We start from the raw sequence: 17,111 nt of genomic DNA on the forward strand, positions 1-17,111 counted from the left end.
CCAGTAGACCCAACACAGGTCTCCTCAAATCTGTGCCTGCTCAATAGCAGGCACAAATCTGAGAAGACCCATTGGGGCTGCCTGGGGCTTACATGGTGTAAGGGAGCCCAAGTAGCCCTGGTGCTGCTTCCCAGCCCAGCTGAATGCAGTAGTAGCCATTTCAGTGCCACTGCAGCCCTGGGTGCTGGGAAGCATAGGATTGGGCTGCCCAGATCCAATCCCATTCAACTTTCCAGCACTGATTCTTTCTTTTCCAGCACTGAGGCAGCTTTGCCAGTGGGCGAGTGCTGCGTTCTGCAGTGGGGGGATGGGACATTTGTTCCTTTACTTCTAGGCTGCATTGAAGCTGCATTGGTGCTGGAAAATTGGTTAGGATTGGGCCCCAAAACAACTGAGGATCGATGAGGCTCCACTCCAAACTCAACTCCAAACACCTGACAGAAAAGTATTTAATTTTATTTCTCACATAAAATTAAATAAATTTTCTCTCCCTGAGGAGGCCCACAGTGGCTAACAAATGTTGAAACAATAACAAGGAAGGAATTAATAAAATAACTTGGGAAGGGATAGAATAAATAATGGGTGACAGCCACAGAAAAGTTTCTTTCTTGTTCCTGCCACTCACACCTTCGGCAGCAGTGGAACATGTAGAAGGACCTCATCAACTGACCTCAGGGTATGAGCCACTATGTACCCACATGTTGTTTGAACATTTTGCATAGGACTGCTTGTATGACTTCTGTTTAAAGTACTGTAGTTAAATTAGGGGATATAAGTCATAGAACCAGAATTAACTAAGTCCATCAAGTTGTAATTCTACCCACAAGGCAGACAACTGTTCATATATGCTTCCCCCCTCCCTCCGCCAACCACCCTATACGCCTGTGATTTTACTGCTGATGGAAAGTCATCCCTGGGATTTCTACTCAAGATTTGTTCTTTGAATTTTGGTTAGAAAATAATTTTCATAAGATATATCAACAGCAGCCCAAGACTAGTGGACTCAAGGGAGAATTGAGATGGAAAAGGTTAAAAATCACTGGTTTAAAACAAATTTATAGAAATTGAAATATAGAGTTAAAAATAACCCAAATATAAAAGATGTATTACAGGGCAATCCTATGCATTTCTACTCAGAATTAAGTTTCACTATGTTTAATAGGACTTACTCTCAGGAAATTTACATGACTGTAGCCATAAAATAAGCGAATATTGTCATTCAGGTAGCCCTTGGAAAAGACAATGGTCTAGCAGCCATTAGCATATGTTCCTAACTGAATAACGCAGGTCGAAATCCTAACCAACTTTCGAGCACTGTCATAGCTGTGCCAATGTGGCATGCACTGCAACCTGCAGTGGGAAGCAGGGTCTAGGAAAGGGGGGTAAAGGGCGTAATTTGTACCCGGGCCCAGGGTCAAAAGGAGGCCCAGGAGCCAATGGAGAGGGCCCAGAAATTTCCTGGGATCTGGCATTTTCCTATCAGACTTGTTGCCCATACGGGATGCTGGGGACACTACTGATGCCACATGGGTGGGTAGACCTGGGCTCCAAAGACTTTTCCAGCTGTGTCTACCCTCACCTGCTTTGCCCCTCCTTCCCATTCTGCTCACCCTTCACCACCCTCCCCCACTGTGTTTCATCTCTCCCCCTTTGCAAAAGGGCCCAAAAGAAACTTTGCACCCCCTGATTAAATTCCTTTCAGAGGCCCTGGTGGGAAGGCAGTCAAAGGGGCCTCCTCAAGAAGGGCATGTTTGTTACCTTAGCTTGGGGCTCAATTGCGGCTAAGTCAGTGCTCGAAAGTTGGTTAGGATTGCACCCACAGTTTTCTCCTGCTGAGCAGGAGACTACTTTTCTACCAAGAGCCTTTAAAAACCATTTCAAAGGCAGCACCTGAGAACTCCTGCTGATGACATCACCAGTTCTGCTGCAGGAGAAGTCCTGAAATTCTGCCCCCCCAACTACATCTTTGATCCCAGCTCCTCCCCCCCTTTTTCTCAGTTAGTTTTGTAAATGGTGGTTAATGCAGTTTATCTGTCTAGCAAAAACAAGGAAGTGAAGGAGCTAGAAGGTGCAGGCAGCATGAGTGTGCATATTGCTTACCAAGTGGGACCAGTATGGATGCTAGCACTGACCCATAGTTATCACAAAGATAATTTACCCAATGGAGTAGCTACATGGATGGACAAACTGTGTAGAACAATACTAGGCTGGTGCTTGCCTTTGTTTTCAGAAGAAAAATGTTGGGAATACAAAACATTCACCAGATTGCCCCTTGTCGTAGTCACAAACTGCCTTTTAAAAAAAAGAAAATATATAATAATACAAAAATTAGTAACTCCAATATTTGGACTTTCCCAGTAAGTCCAAATATTGGGAAAGGACAAATGGCACTTGCAAAACCTGTTGCCACACTCAATATCTCTTTTATTCCACATCTGTATAAAAGGGTGTTTGGAATAGCTAGCAAGACAGTTACGTTTTAAAACATGATGAATTGTTTTGATACTTCTTCATGATAATTACAGGTTTGTTTTTTTATCCCACCACAATTAGGAAATACAAATAAACCAGATCAGCTAGACGTTGAGGGCGAAGCATGCTGAAGCAGGATTCTTGGAAAGCATAACTACACATAAAGCTGCACTACAGTGCGCCCATCGTTTTCATCTTCAGCCAGCCACCTGAGGAAGAAAATATAAAACACTCTTTGTTTTCTGGAAGAGAAGCTCCAGCATGCGTGTTCACACAGACACACAGGGTCCTTAATACAGACCTGTTCCTAGCCCTACTGAACTCTGGTAATCTTAGCACTGGCAGGGGACTGGTCTAGCCCTGTGTTTCTCAGCGTTTGTCCTCCCCTGTACCTCTTCACATGATCCACCTGTTTGAAGTATGATCAGAAGTAACTGGTGATGACATCATTGCCAGTAAGTTATGAGTTGAGAGGCCTGATGTGATGCAGCAAACACCAGTAAGAGGCTCAGGGTGGATGGGAGGGCTTTTTTAAGCATGTGAAAGCATGCTTTGGAGCTCTGCCTGCCAAGCCTCCTACTGCTGTTTGTTGTGTCATGTTCCTGGTCTTGCTGCCAGCTGGCAGGTGTCCAGGGATCCCATGAGTACCACCAGACACCATCTCAAGTACCACTGGCTGAGAAACACTGGTGTAGTTATTGACATGTCACTTCACTCATCTTGCTGCTGGGAAGCAGACGTCTAGGGGTCCCGCCAGTACCACCAGACACCACCTCAGGTACCGCTGCAGGTACCCGCACCACTGGTTGAGAAAGACTGGTGCAGTTATTGTCACTCATCTCATTGCTGGGCAGCAGATGCCTGGGGATCCCACAAGTACCACCAGACACCACCTCCAGTACCACCGGCTGAGAAACACTGGTGTAGTTATTGACATGTCACTTCACTCATCTTGCTGCTGGGCAGCAGGTGTCCAGGGGTCCCATGAGTACCACCAGACACCACCTCAGGTACCACTGGGGGTACCCGCACCACTGGTTGAGAAAGACTGGTGTGGGCGACTACGCCTTAAAACGCCTAGTCACACCAGCTCTTATTTGGGAGTGCAGGTGAGAAATTCAGCTGTGAGGGGTAGGAGATGGTTGGAGCATGACCGTTGGGTCCAGTGGCATAGCTAATGATCGTGTAGCCCAGTGCCAAGCTCAAAATGTTGCCCCGGAAGTGATGTCACAACTAGCAGTGATGTCACATCTGGGCTTTAAAAAAAGTGAAAACTGGGAGGAACTCACCTCCTCGCTCCAGCAGCTCACCACCACTTGCTCTGCTGCCTCAGTGGCATAGCTAAGGCATCTATCTACTACTGGGGTCAAAGAAGATTTGTAGCCTCTCCCAGACAAAATCAGATTTAATTAAGCAAATAAATGAAAAGCGTGTCCCTGATTGGTTCAGCACACTGTGCTGGGGTGAAGAGGGATGGTTATTCTTCCCCTGCTAAATATAAGAGGGGCACCACTTGAAAAAGTGCCTTTTTACCTAGTTAGCAAGGGTAACTATATTATGATACATGGAAATGAGAGCTAACATATTAACATCTTATTGGTTTCATTCTTTATCATGATAACATGTCAGTAACATGTCAATAACATAACAACATATCATTGGCTCTCAGAACAATCAGTCTCATAGGTCAGTTTTGAGTTAAGAAAATCCACCTTTTGTTCCATAAAGAAGTTGTGTTTTCATTTTCTGGTTAATTGGCCATAACTTTTGACAGAATACAGATACTCCAATGCTGTTGGTTTCATTGCATTCTGCATTAAATTACCTTTCCAATGATATATAACATGATGGTATTATTGATACATACCAAGATTTTCACAATTTTGGTCACTTTTGTCAAGTTGTTGCCCCCCTAAAGCTTGATGCGCGGTGCAACTACTACCCCCTGCACTCCCTTAGCTACGCCACTGGTTGGGTCCAATGAGGCAGTTACTGGCTGGGGGCAGGGGAGGGCTTCAGTCTGGTTGCCAAACAGCAGCTAGATGGGGCTGCCTGGTCAAGACTATGGGAGGGCAGAGGGTGAGGGGGGCGGGGAGACTCGAAGGACAGGGGGGCTTCCCCCTATGAGAGGTGACTAGGCGCTCGCTGACACGCCACCTACTGGCCCAACCTGCACTAGGCACGTGACAGGACTTCACTACCCTTCTCCCACCCTCGTGGCCTCGAGCCTTGGAGGAGGGTGGGGGAAGGGTAGTGAAGTCCCATTTCGTACCTGGTCTTGTCCAATGAGTGGAGATCTTGCTCCCAGCCCCTTCCACCCCCAACCCTCCAGGTAACCTCATCACAGCCTTACAGGTCCCACCTGTGTGGCCTTCCTGCTGCCTATCCCCACCTCACCTGGGCCCAGTGGTGCCAAAGACATCACCATCTCCCCCCCCCCCCCCCCATGCATCAGCCTAACTGCACAGGCACCGATGAAAACATCAAGTGTGGTGGGGGAGCAGCAGGTCGACCAGGAAAGGGTGGTCTGCGCTGCACCACCAGCCGACCCCAGTCCCTTGCTAGCTCCAAGTAAGTCTGTGCCTGAAAGCTGGGTTCAAACCTACTTCCCTCTGCCCACACTGGGTCCCCTCGTGCGTGATTCTGATTCACACTTTCCTTCTCTGACTTGTCTGAGGAGTTAAATGTCAATGCTGCAGTGTGCACAGGTGTGAGGCAGGTGTGCATAGGTGTGAGGCAGGTGTGCACAGGTGTGAGGCAAGAGGAGTCCTGCTCTGCCACTGCTTTGGCTCATTGTATGGCTCTGTGTGCACTCCTTTCTGCATCAATTTGCTTCTGATACCCAAATTCATGGTGGACCTTCCAAAGGAGCTGAAGATGGGGAGGAGGAAGGGGGGAGAGTGAGTGAGTCTGCAATCCTATACACGCTTTCCTGGGAGTAAGTCCCATTGAGCGCAAGGGAACTTACTCCTAAATAGACATGCATAGGATTGTACTGTAAGTGTGTGTGTTTTGCCAAGCCACTCAAGGGCAACTGACTGTCCACTATCTAAACTAGAACACAGAAACAGCATGGTTACTAACACCCCTGAGTTGTCTTTTGTATCCTGTATTTTAAGTCTAACATTTAAAATGTTACTTAAAATACACCATATTTATTTTACTCCAGTTTCCCTATGTGCTGATGTAGGCCAGACAGACTACAGATGTGTTTTCTCTTTATCCTTGAAATGAGGATTGCTGTGCTCCTCCACCAAGGTTGACCAAAAGTACCGCAGCAAGTGAGGCAAATGGTTGATATTAGCTGAGGGCCCAATCTTATCCACCTTTCCAGTGCTGATGCATTGCATCCTGTGGTGGGGTGGCAGCCACGGAGGCCTCTCCAAAGTAAGGTCACGTTTGTTTCCTTACCTCAGGGCTGCATTGGTGCTGGAAAGTTGGATAGGCCTGGGCCCAAAAGCTCTGGAATGCCACCGTTCAGCATTTTACTGTTCTTTGCACCTGCTTACTTTAATTACAGTGTGGAAATCTTGAAAGGGTATCTCTTTTTTCCTTGCTCTAAGTCAACTGGGTAATATCACTGATATTAATTGTTTAGAAAGCTGTAGCAATGAAACTGAACAGCACGCAATAGAACTCCTTAAAAAATTTAAAAAGGAGGAACAAACCGGTTGCAACTGAAGCAGTACTGGTCATTTGTAGATGTATCTGTGATTTCTACTTTATCCAGAAACCAGCCACTTGCTGTAAAGAAAAAACAGGTTTAACTATCTGCACCTTTGAGCACAGACAATTCCATGGAAATTATAATTTTCTTTTTCAGTCATTGCAGTATCCTAGTATCATAGGGGGTTTAAAGTAATAAAGAAAACATGGTGTTTTATGCTAAATATAAGAAATTCAGCAGTGTTAATGTTTTAACTATTCATTATCATTATTGCATATACAGCATCATTAATATACATAGCTTGTTACATGGAGTGAAAAGTCAGGTCTGCCTCAGAAACTCGATATTGATACAGGAACAACAATAGTGGAGAAAGGGGGGGCTGGTAGGTAAGCAGGTGCATGCACTTGTTAAATGCTAACATCTACTGGCAAGATCTTCAGAGGGCAATGTAAATGTCACCAGTAAATCTTATGGTCAGCCGTGCATGTTTGATAAAGAATTATAAGAAATGAACATTTTCATTGTTTGGGAAAGAATAACATTTACCGTTTTGGGTTGATAAATGATAGAACACCTGTGGTACAATCACTCCTGATGAGCGCTCCTCAGCAAAATATACAACTTTACCGATTTTCATCATTTATCAGTAAAATGATTGGGTTTACCAGTATACAGGCAAAATGAGGAAAATGGTGCACAGGAATGCTTAGTCATTAGAAGACCTACTGGCAGCTTGTTGCATGAAACTGAAGGGCCCAGGTACCTACTTGTGTGTGTTGGGGAGGGGGTGGCCCAGGCATGAGGCTAAGCAGCAGGCTGAGAAGGCAGAAAACATGGGAAGCTACCATTATAACCCATTCTTGCCTACCACTTCCCTGAGCCTGCTATGTTCTTGGCTTTTCCACTTGGCTGCTGCCATATCTTCCTCTTGAGGGCTAAAGAGGGGTGCCAGGGTGGTGTATGGTTTGGGAGGTGGGCTTAGACCTGGAAGGTCCAGGTTCAAATCCCTCCTTAGCCATGAAGCCTCCTGTGTGACCTTGGGCCAGTCATTTTCTCTCAGCCTCACCTACCTCACAGGGTTGTTGTGAGGACAAAAGGAGGGGAACAGCAAAACGTGAAAAATAAATACACGCAGGCTTGCCTCCTCCTTGTCCATGCTTCTGTGATCCTTTTCCCAAGCATACTCCTTCCAGGAGAACATTGGGAAAAGGATTGCCACCTACTCTCTTGCCCTTCCCACCCCCCACCCCCAATCACTCCTTGTAAAGTGACTGGTATGAGGGAAGATACTGGGACAGGATAAGTTCTGCTTCCAGGATCCTCCCTCCCTTACTGCTTTGCAAGAAGTGGCAATAGTGGTAGAAAAGGATTATGAGGTGCAGTAGACTCTGGAGGGGGGTACTGGCACGCAGGGTGGACAATTAAATTGGGTGGGAGAGTAGGCAACAGAATTGGGTGTCATTTCAGGTGACAGATTGGCTTAGGGCAAGCCTGTTTATAAGTCAATGTGATTGTGAGTTATTATTGTTGCTTATTAAGAATATTTATATGCTACTTTTCAATAAGAGTAGTTCACAAAGCAGTTTACATAGTTGATTTTTAGCAGTTTATAGAGTTGATGCACCTGCCTGCCACTTGAAATAACCAGCTGGGTGCTTACATTAAATAGATCTGGTTCTGGGTAGATGTGCCAGGCTGTGCTTGAAACAGCAAGCCAAGGAACTTATGCGCAAGTAGATTTGCCTACACAAGGTTTTTATGAGAAGAGCAGGCTGACATGTACTCAGAGATAAATGCCTGCTATTTCAGGTGACACCTGTTCAGTTGATATTTGTGTGTGGGAATAAAAACAGTATTTCATTGCATTAACAGTACGTAGGCATTTTTAGAATAAGTACATGTGCTATATTTGCACTAGATTTAGAAGAATCACAATATGTACAATAAAGTGTCTAAAGATTTCTGAGCATTTATCACTGACTGTCCAGTAAACACAGAATTTACTGATAAATTATGGAAATTGTAGCAAATTGGGTCATTGGTTGGAGAAAGCTAATGGCTGTTGAGATGTACTGGTACATGTAAAAAATGATTATGCTCCAAAGTTTAGTATGGATATCTTCTGCTAATAATAGGGGGAAATGTAATACAATGTACTACTGTGATTAAGCTTACTTTGCCAAAACTTGTTAGGAGAGTCAGTAAGGTCAATAGAGCAAAGAATAAAGTAATATGGGGAACTTATTGGGAAGTTAGTCTGCTCTTTCCCTCAAATTCAAACTGGTAACAAACTGGTTCCCTCAAATTCAAACTGGTTGTTCTGGTAACAACATAGAAGTATGGAATGAAATGAATTTTTTTATCAGTGTCTATCAAACAATATAGAAGCTCTTGAACTGCATTGGTAAAGGCAGGCAGTTTCCTTAAGGAAATACAAGATTTCTAGTCAGTGAAAGTAAAACAAAGTTATTTTTGATAATGTTTTGATACATAAATTCAAATGCATCTTGAACATTTCTCAGTTATTTCTCACAATTATACTCAACTAAATATAGTTTATTTAGGTTTCCACTAAACGTACATTTAATGTGGGGCATACATTTGTTACATACAAATCAGCTACAGACAACACAATCCACAAGTGAGCACTTTCATTAAGGCTGCAATCCTAACCACACTTTCCTGAGAGTAAGCCCCATTGAACTAAACAGGACTTACTTCTGAGTAAACCTGGTTAGGCTTGTGCCCAAAGTCTATTCACAATCCAACCCTGGGTTTGTTGTGATGGCAACATGCTTTGTGTAGACATGCTTTGCTGTGCCAACAAAATGCTTCAAACCACAGCATTACTAATTCTGCAGGTATCAATTCAGCACATTAGACAGATGTGCACTTGGGTTTGCATATGGTTGCCACACTGGAATGTATGCAATATGGAGGATATTTTGTTGGAGAGGGATCCCAAAACCAAATAGCTCTGTGAAAAGCTGATATGCTAAGGAAACTAGGCTAGAAGTCCTCCCATTACGCCAGATTTTAAATGGCAAATTCTTGTTTAAAAAAAGTTGCTGTGCACCTCAGAAACAAGTAGCCCTCATAATAAAATGTAACTTATATTATGCACCCCTATAACAAATATTGAAATGAATTGTATAAACCTTGATTTTTATCTGTTGAATGATGGACTGAACATCTGCACAATCATTATAAGCCATTTAAACATTTTAGGGCCCAATCCTATCCAATTTTCCAGCACTGGTGTAGCCTCAATACAGCCCCAAAGTAAGGGAACAAATGTTCCCATACCTTAAAGTGGCCTCCTTGACTGCATACCCACTGCAGGATGCAGTACATGCCCCAACAGCAGGGTTGCACCAGCACTGGAAAATTGCATAGGATTGGGCCCTTAGGTGCAGATCTCAATGCATGCAAAACATAATGAGGACATGTACATAATATACAAATAGATGTACTCACCATATCCTTTCCCATCATGTCCAATTTCAATTTTCTGCAGCCTTCCAATTTTCTTTGTCTTAATTCTGAATGTGTCAGTCTTTAAAATGAAAAGAGAAGCCACTATAATGTAATAAATTTAGATTTAAAAACTGTATGTTTACCTGAGTCAGCTTGGGGACTGATTTAAATATAGCTGTGCAGAAAAAAATTAAATTGGAGGCATGAGGAATATATGATTATTGCTATTAACGAGTATGGTAAATTTCAATGTTGCTAGTCTTTAGTTTTTTCCTTAAATTAAAAAAAGATACTTCCCAATACCTCTCTGAAGCATTTTTGTCATTTGGGGGTTTCAGCAAACAAGAGATTTGCTTTCCTCTTGCTGTGTACAGTATTATGAATTGCCAGCCATTGGTTGAAGAATTTAAAAAAAAAAAATTTTTTTTTTTAAAAACTTTGATCCAGGCAGTGGTGTGATCTTGGTGATTGTGTTGCTGCCTTTCCCCTCTCCCTGCTGCTTAAGGGGACAGAGACAGAGCTTCTCTGACTGGGACATTGCAGTACCCCAGTTTTGGAACCTCTGTCTTAAGCACTTCTCAGTTTGGTTCAAAATATGGTAGCATTTCCAACGTCTGGAAGAAACAGTATACGATGGGTATTCATATATGTATTGTATTTCCTTCAAAGAAATCAACCACCAAAACTATGTTCAGAAGGCTTTCTTAATACAGATGTTCAGTTCATCTGCTGTCATGATACAACAGACTGTGAGCCCAATCCTATGCATGTCTACTCAGAAGTCCCATTAGTGTCAATGGGGCTTACTCCCAGGAAAGTGTGAATAGGATTGGGCTGTGTGACAGCTGCTAATATTCCATGAGCCATGACTCAGTCAAATGTTGACCATCAGTATCACTGACGCAGAAGGGTAAAGGCAAGGCATGTTCTTATTTCGGGCAAGCTCTCAGTACCCCTAGATATCAAATATAGGTGATGATAGTATACGACATTTGTGTCTGTTTCATTATTACAACATTTTTAATCCTTCCACCTTGAATTTGTTTGGAGCTAGAATTATATAATCTATTGGTAGATTAAACCAAAGTATTCAAACTAAGAACCAATACAGTCAAGCACCTGCAACTGATACTGTGACAAACAGCATTCTGTTACCTTCACAGGATTATCATGGATAATCTTTTAATTTTCCCTAACTTCTCTTTTACCTCTCCATTTTTCAAACACTTATCAGTACACCAAAAACTGAAGTAAACTTTTTTTAAGCATTTATTTTAAATTAGTTGATATATTTATATATAGATTCAGTATGGTTGAAAATGTGGTTAGAATATAGTGAAGGCCAAGTTTTGGCTCAGAGCTTGCCAAAAACCTATGAGCATTTGTTCCCCTGGTACCAGCCAAGCCTATCTCATGGTCTTAAGTGGTACTAAATTTCTAGGAAGAATCAACCACTAGACTTTTCCACACAACTGTTTTGTCTCATCTATGCATGGAAGTTATAAGCACTGTTAAATTCTGGAAAAAACTGTGAAGAAGATTTAGGACAGATTTTTAAACCTAGGATAATTTCCCACCTGCAACTATGAAGTGTCAATGTTTGTTTGCCATCAGGATTATTATCAAATATATATTTTTGGAAGTCCAAGCTTTGTACAGTTTTGTAGCTTAGGGGTATAGTTTACCCCCCCCCAATATCCATGGACTTGATATCCGAGGTTCACAGATTCCCCCCATTGCGCTCATCTCATCTGTTTTTGTTTACCCATTTGCAGCCCTCCAAAGAGCTTCTTCATCTCATCTGCATATTAGTACTTGTCCTCCAAGCATGAAGAGGAAGCAGTTTGGAGGGCTTGTGTGGTGTAACAGTAAGTATGGTTTCTCCTATCTGCAGTTTCAGGTATCTGCAGTAGCAGCAAAAACATACCCCCCGCGGATATAGGGTGAAGATTATACATTAATATTTTAATAGCCATTCCACACATTATATAGAAGCAAACTTGTATTTGTCTTTGACAGTACACCCAGTAAGGAGTTGCTATGTGTATCTCCTGATTGAGGGAAAATTTGAAAAGTTCTTCCGAAGTGCCTTCTTTAAGACAGGAAAATTAGATAACATCAGCACCATGTTGCTTACCTTTCCTCTTTCAAAGGGATCTCTGTGATCCAGAGATTTATTGAGCTCAATTAAATGAGATGAATCTTTGTCTCCAAACAAAATTATATGCACATTAGCATCAGTCCCTGCTCCTCTTTTGTCACCAGTGTACACTTTAATAATATGTTCTGCCAGATCTTCCATTTCACCATCTTCCTTGGTAATCAAAGACAGAGAGATTTCTCTTCTTATTTCAGGGGAATTGGCATTCAGATGGAATGTTCTTAAAAAAAAAGAAAAGAAAAAAGAAAATCTGTCATATACTGATCAAAATTGTACAAGTAAATATCTAACCTGTTGTGTGACAAACCAACTTCTTGGTGATTTTTGTGTTTATATATCATACTCACTCATTCACTTCAAACACATAGACAGGCTCTTGCTTTGGTGCTTCCCTCAAATGTAGTGCTTTAATAGTCAATTTGCCAGCTACAATAGAAACAACAAGCAACTGAAATATTTCACTTCACATCAAGAGTTTGTATGAAGCTGGTATTGTATATCAATAAGTGGGCATCATTACAAGTTCATCCATTTTAATGACTCTCTCCATCATTTTAGACTTGTTCTGGAAATGCCACCTTGTCACACTTGGTTCAAAGGGGCATTCTTTGCCCAGTCCTGCTCCCTGCATGAGACAGAAGGGCCTGTTTTAGGACCAAGCTGATGCCTTTGAGTCAGTTGGGGGCAGAGCATGTGAAATGCTGGCACACCAAGCCTCATCCCCAGCATTCTGAAGCTGGGCTGCATAGTGGACCCAACCAAGCCACCTAGTTGGGCAGTCTGAGAGTAGCTAGTCACCTTTGGGGCTGGGTAGGACATTTCTTCTCTCCAACTGATTGGCCAAGGTTGGCATTTTTCCTCTACTCCAGACTGTAAAGGAGGCCACATGGGCAGGGAAAGTGCAGGGCAGGAGATTGGATTAGGGATCAGGAGTGCATCCTGAGGTAAGCAAGAGTCACGGGGAAATGAGAGCTGGTCTCAAAAGACTGTCTGGCTTGGAGATGCAGTGTGGTAACTCCACTGGGACTTAGAGCCTGAAATCTATCTCAAAAGCTGTCTGGCTTGAGAGAGGCTCAGCAATTTAGCTGCTTCAACCCCCTTTCCAGGAATTGGCATTGAGATTTTTGGGTTACTTGGTGGTGATCCCAGGTTTGAGACAGGGTGTCAGTGCCCAAGGGAGAGGTGACAAGGTCCCTGTCTTTTCCAGGGTAGGTACCTGCACTAAGAGGAGTTTCCTTAGACAGGGCCTGCTGCATACTGATAAAGTGTATCTGGTTTTGTGTCATTAGTTGCGGGTGGGGGTGTCCAGGGCAATTAAGTATCCACACATTCAGAGACACAGATTACTCCTATGTAATCAAACAGGCTATGTTGTGTTTAAACCTTGAGACCACTTCATCCTATTGATTTCAAGGGGAATTGTCAGGTTTCGTACAGAGTCTTTGTCCAGCCGATTTGTAAAAAATAGAACTTACATGATTTGCTTCCAATGAGAAGGGTAACTTTGTGCAGGTCTCCCAGATCGACAGCATCTATCTGACCTGTACATGACTAAAAATATGCAGTAGCAATTTCAGTAAGGGTAAAGGTTATATTAACAGCCCAATCCTATCCCCCCCTCCCCACTGGTGGCAGCTGCACCAAAAAGGCACCTGCTGTATCCAGCAGGGGAGAGGGGAGATAAGGAGGTTCTGGAAGGGGAAGGGAATTTAAATCCTTTTATCCCTCCATAAGCCTCTTGCTCCACAATGGATCTCCTCAAAACTATGCCAGCTGTGTAACTGGTGCAAGTCTGAGGAGAGAAAGTGGCCGGGGACGCTGCCAAAAGGAAGATAGGATCCAGCACAAACCATTGCCACTGGATCCACCCCCTTCCTGCAGCCTCCCCACTCAGTTCCCCCCCATCTGACCTGCTTCAGTGGGTGATTAGCGATCCCCTGACACATGTGGGAAGGCTCTGGCCTTCCCACTGGTGCTTGGGAAGCATGCTGCCAGAGGTGCTTTTGCGATAGCACTAAAGTAGGTAGTGCTGGCGGAACACTTGTTCTCCCAGGGCTATTAGCCCTTAGGGCTGGGCTGTTATGTTTATGTCTGATAAATTTGGGATTCAAAACTAAAGCTTTAAAGGGTTGCTTTTGTAGATAATTGTGAGAAATTTGAATACCTCATTGTCTTCTTTATGAATCACAGAAGGTAGTAACAAAAGTGGTCTGTCTTCAGTGTCCCCATTGGTTCCATATATGCACAAAGAAATATGTACCAAGTTTATCTTGCTCAAAATATCATCAGATAATACTTTTACATGATAGGTAACCACTGTAAGATAACAAAAAAGAAAATCAACCCACTGTATCTGCATAACTATACAAATCAGAATATATTCAATAAACAACCTTTATACTGAATCAGTACTGGTTCTGTATTGTTGACATTGAGTGGTTTCAGAAGTTGGTCTTCTTAGCTGTAGCTGGAGATGCCAGGAATTGAACTTTTAAAGTTTAAGACGTTAGAAAATTAACTAGCCTTGAAGGGCACTTCCCTCTTTGATCCTGTGAATGATAGAAGATTTTGGTTCTCATTTTGGTTTTGCTTGGACTGAATCTTTACATATGAGCTCAAAGCTTCCTTGATAAGGCAGGATATAATTCCCTAAAATTAATTCCTGGTATTCAAGTCAACAGAGTGTGTGATAGTGAACTTCTTTGCAACAAAGACAATGACATAGATTCTGGTGAGTGTGGCCTCATCCTTACTACAAAAGCTTTCAGGTTATTTTCAAACTTCTTTGATTCACTTTGGATTAATTTTCATACAATTAATCTTATACCTGTGATTTTTTCATAAGAACAAATGTATACCCATTTTAAAACTCCTCACCTTGGTTAAGACAACACAGTGTGAGAGAATCTAATTGGGAGAGAAGACACAGGTGGCTAACTGGAAGTCACCAGTGAATTCTTAACACCTTCAGGATTTGAGAACTTTCCTGAGGTGTGAGATTTTTGAAGTCTGAGAGACTCTTGTTTCTAGAATTGGTTAAAGCTTCCACAAATCTGAAAAGAGAGAAAGTCAGACAGACATAGGGATCCATATGTCCTACTTGCACATCTTCTTCTTCTTTAGTGTTTGTCGCATGTGGTGGCGGGTGTTGTTGTGGTATTAGTTGCTTAACTAATTATTATTTAATTAGTTGTGTAATGTAGTGTAGTGTAGTGTAGTTGTGTAGTAGTGATGGGTATTAGTTGCTACCCATCACCGGGTAGATGGGACTCGTCAGCCTGGGAAGGCAGCTCATCTGAGAGAAGGAAAACTCTGATCCCAAACCTCCACTGTCTTGTGGCTACATCCAGTTATGGAAAAGGCTTCAGGAGTCAACCTCGAGGCAAAATTCGGAGCCGGAGTCCCTGAGGCAGTTCATGGCTGAACACAGTCACGTTCTGGCAACTCCTGCGACGCCGCTGGAACCAACCATATTGGCCTCTGCCTTTCCATTGGACCATTTCAGTAACGTGGAGAGGAGGGATTTGCTGCATGGGTAACAGCCTATCCTCCATACCTACTTTACCCAGGCTTTGCGCACTGGAGAGGACACTCTGTTCCAGAACCACCATTCAGAGCATGACACCATAGTCTTCCGAGACTGAAGGATGCCAGCAAGAGTTGCTTAATGCTTCTGCCATTGTAACCAACACTTAAAGCTTCCAAGAAGAGACCCTGACTAAAGTTCTGCTAAAGCCATGATTTTTCAATAAGCAAAGTGATTATTAAGCTTTCGATGGATGACACGGCTCATGGGACCCAGCAAAGGCCACTTTCCATTTTCCTATGGCCAGTTCAGGATATTACCTCTCACCCATGGCTGTGATGGGGACATTCTTTTCCTGGTTGGTTCCTGCACAAGGCAGGAGATGACACTCATTCAGTGCCTGGACCAAAGAAGGGTATTAATTGTGCGGCCCCTGCCCACGGCATTCCAAAGCTGGTGGAGTATATGAAAGGACTTACAGTGCAATCCTCTCTTGCTCTGGAACAGGCAAACCAGGAGGCTTGTGCTGTATCCAGCACAAGATAGGGCTGCAAAGTGGCTCAGCCAAAGGTAAGGGGAAACTCTTTCCCTTACCCCCGGGAAACCACTGCAGCTGCTATGGGTCTCCTCAAACTTGTGCTACCTCCTGCAATTTGAAGTTGCTCCATGCTGCTGGAGGAACAGGGTTGGGATCCGGCATAACTTGCAGGTTCAGCTGCATAGTACCTGCATGGTTTAAGTACCTGGATATTATTCATCTGGCATTCAGGGGACATGCAAATAGTGTTCTACAATGCAGGCTTTGGATACATGTGAAATGCACACAACAAATGGAGCTCCAGGTATCTGCCAGGACTTGCCAGAGCAATTGGAAAGGCAGTGGGCATTGTTGGCCACTCTTCTGGGTCAGTGGCTCAAGTGGGTTCAATTCTGTCCCTGCCCCACACCCCAGAGCATGCTGGGAATATAATAGCTTGGATCTCGCTGAATGAAGTGAAGCATTTGCTCTTGTGCCTCATGCAGGTGTTAAGTGAAGAAATGGGGTGATGCCCCTGGCCTCCTCTTTGTATGTAGTGATAGATCTTGACCCATTTTCAGGTTTGGGCTGTGGACCACAAGGGTTTAGTGGGTATGGGTTTATCCCTTTTAGACTTTGACCTCCATTCCTTCCAATTGGGGCATCCATAGCTGCTGCTGGAATGAATTTGTATCATAAGGTGATCCAGTGAAATGGAAGGTGAAAGTCTAGGGCCTTCAAGTATTTGGCCAGAGAAGATCTTACCACCAGAGAAGACTGGTGAAGGGTTGGGTTTTGGGTCATTCATTGATTATATTCTGTTTTACTTGATAGGTGGCAGCTGGAGGGAGCTGGTGAAAGTGCTGATCTGTGGAAACTCTGTGGTTTACTGGGCCTACAAGAGGGCATGCTTTACCAGTTTGGGCAACCAGTTTGGCCTTGGAGCTGTCGACAATATCACTTGGACTGGAAGAAAGGGAATGTGCTGGAACTAGCTGTTGCCACTGGTTTGGGAATATCTTCAACAGGTTCGACTTCCCCAGGTCCTTATAGTTTACCTGGGAAGAATGATTTGTGCCAAAGGACTGATTTATCCTTGAGGCATGATGCATGCAGGGACCATGTGACTATTCAGAAGTGGATTCCAGAATTAAAATTATCTGGTCAGATCTTTTACAATGTAGGGTATGGGAAGGTGCCACAGAATCAGGGGCAATTGATAGATAAAGGAGGAAGGTCAACTGTGCCTTGGGGAGGTTTGTCCTAGAGCAGGGTGGAACTGTCATTA

At 43.5% G+C, this 17,111-nt stretch overlaps 1 protein-coding gene across 1 annotated transcript in view; it reads right to left on the bottom strand.

Moving 5' to 3' along the window:
* Positions 1-2,626: 2,626 nt before the first annotated feature.
* RP1 (RP1 axonemal microtubule associated) overlaps positions 2,627-17,111 on the bottom strand; it is a 206,939-nt gene continuing 192,454 nt past the window's right edge. Inside the window, exons 52-58 of the mRNA XM_066624417.1 lie at positions 13,945-14,096; positions 13,256-13,331; positions 12,128-12,206; positions 11,757-12,000; positions 9,616-9,698; positions 6,141-6,212; positions 2,627-2,681 (exon numbers count right to left, since the gene is read on the bottom strand). Of these exons, the coding sequence (XP_066480514.1) occupies positions 2,627-2,681; positions 6,141-6,212; positions 9,616-9,698; positions 11,757-12,000; positions 12,128-12,206; positions 13,256-13,331; positions 13,945-14,096 (761 nt within the window). The remainder of the gene's footprint in view (positions 2,682-6,140; positions 6,213-9,615; positions 9,699-11,756; positions 12,001-12,127; positions 12,207-13,255; positions 13,332-13,944; positions 14,097-17,111) is intronic.

This window comes from Tiliqua scincoides, chromosome 4 (assembly GCF_035046505.1).
Source record: "Tiliqua scincoides isolate rTilSci1 chromosome 4, rTilSci1.hap2, whole genome shotgun sequence".
In the NCBI taxonomy this organism is placed as follows: Eukaryota; Metazoa; Chordata; class Lepidosauria; order Squamata; family Scincidae; genus Tiliqua; species Tiliqua scincoides.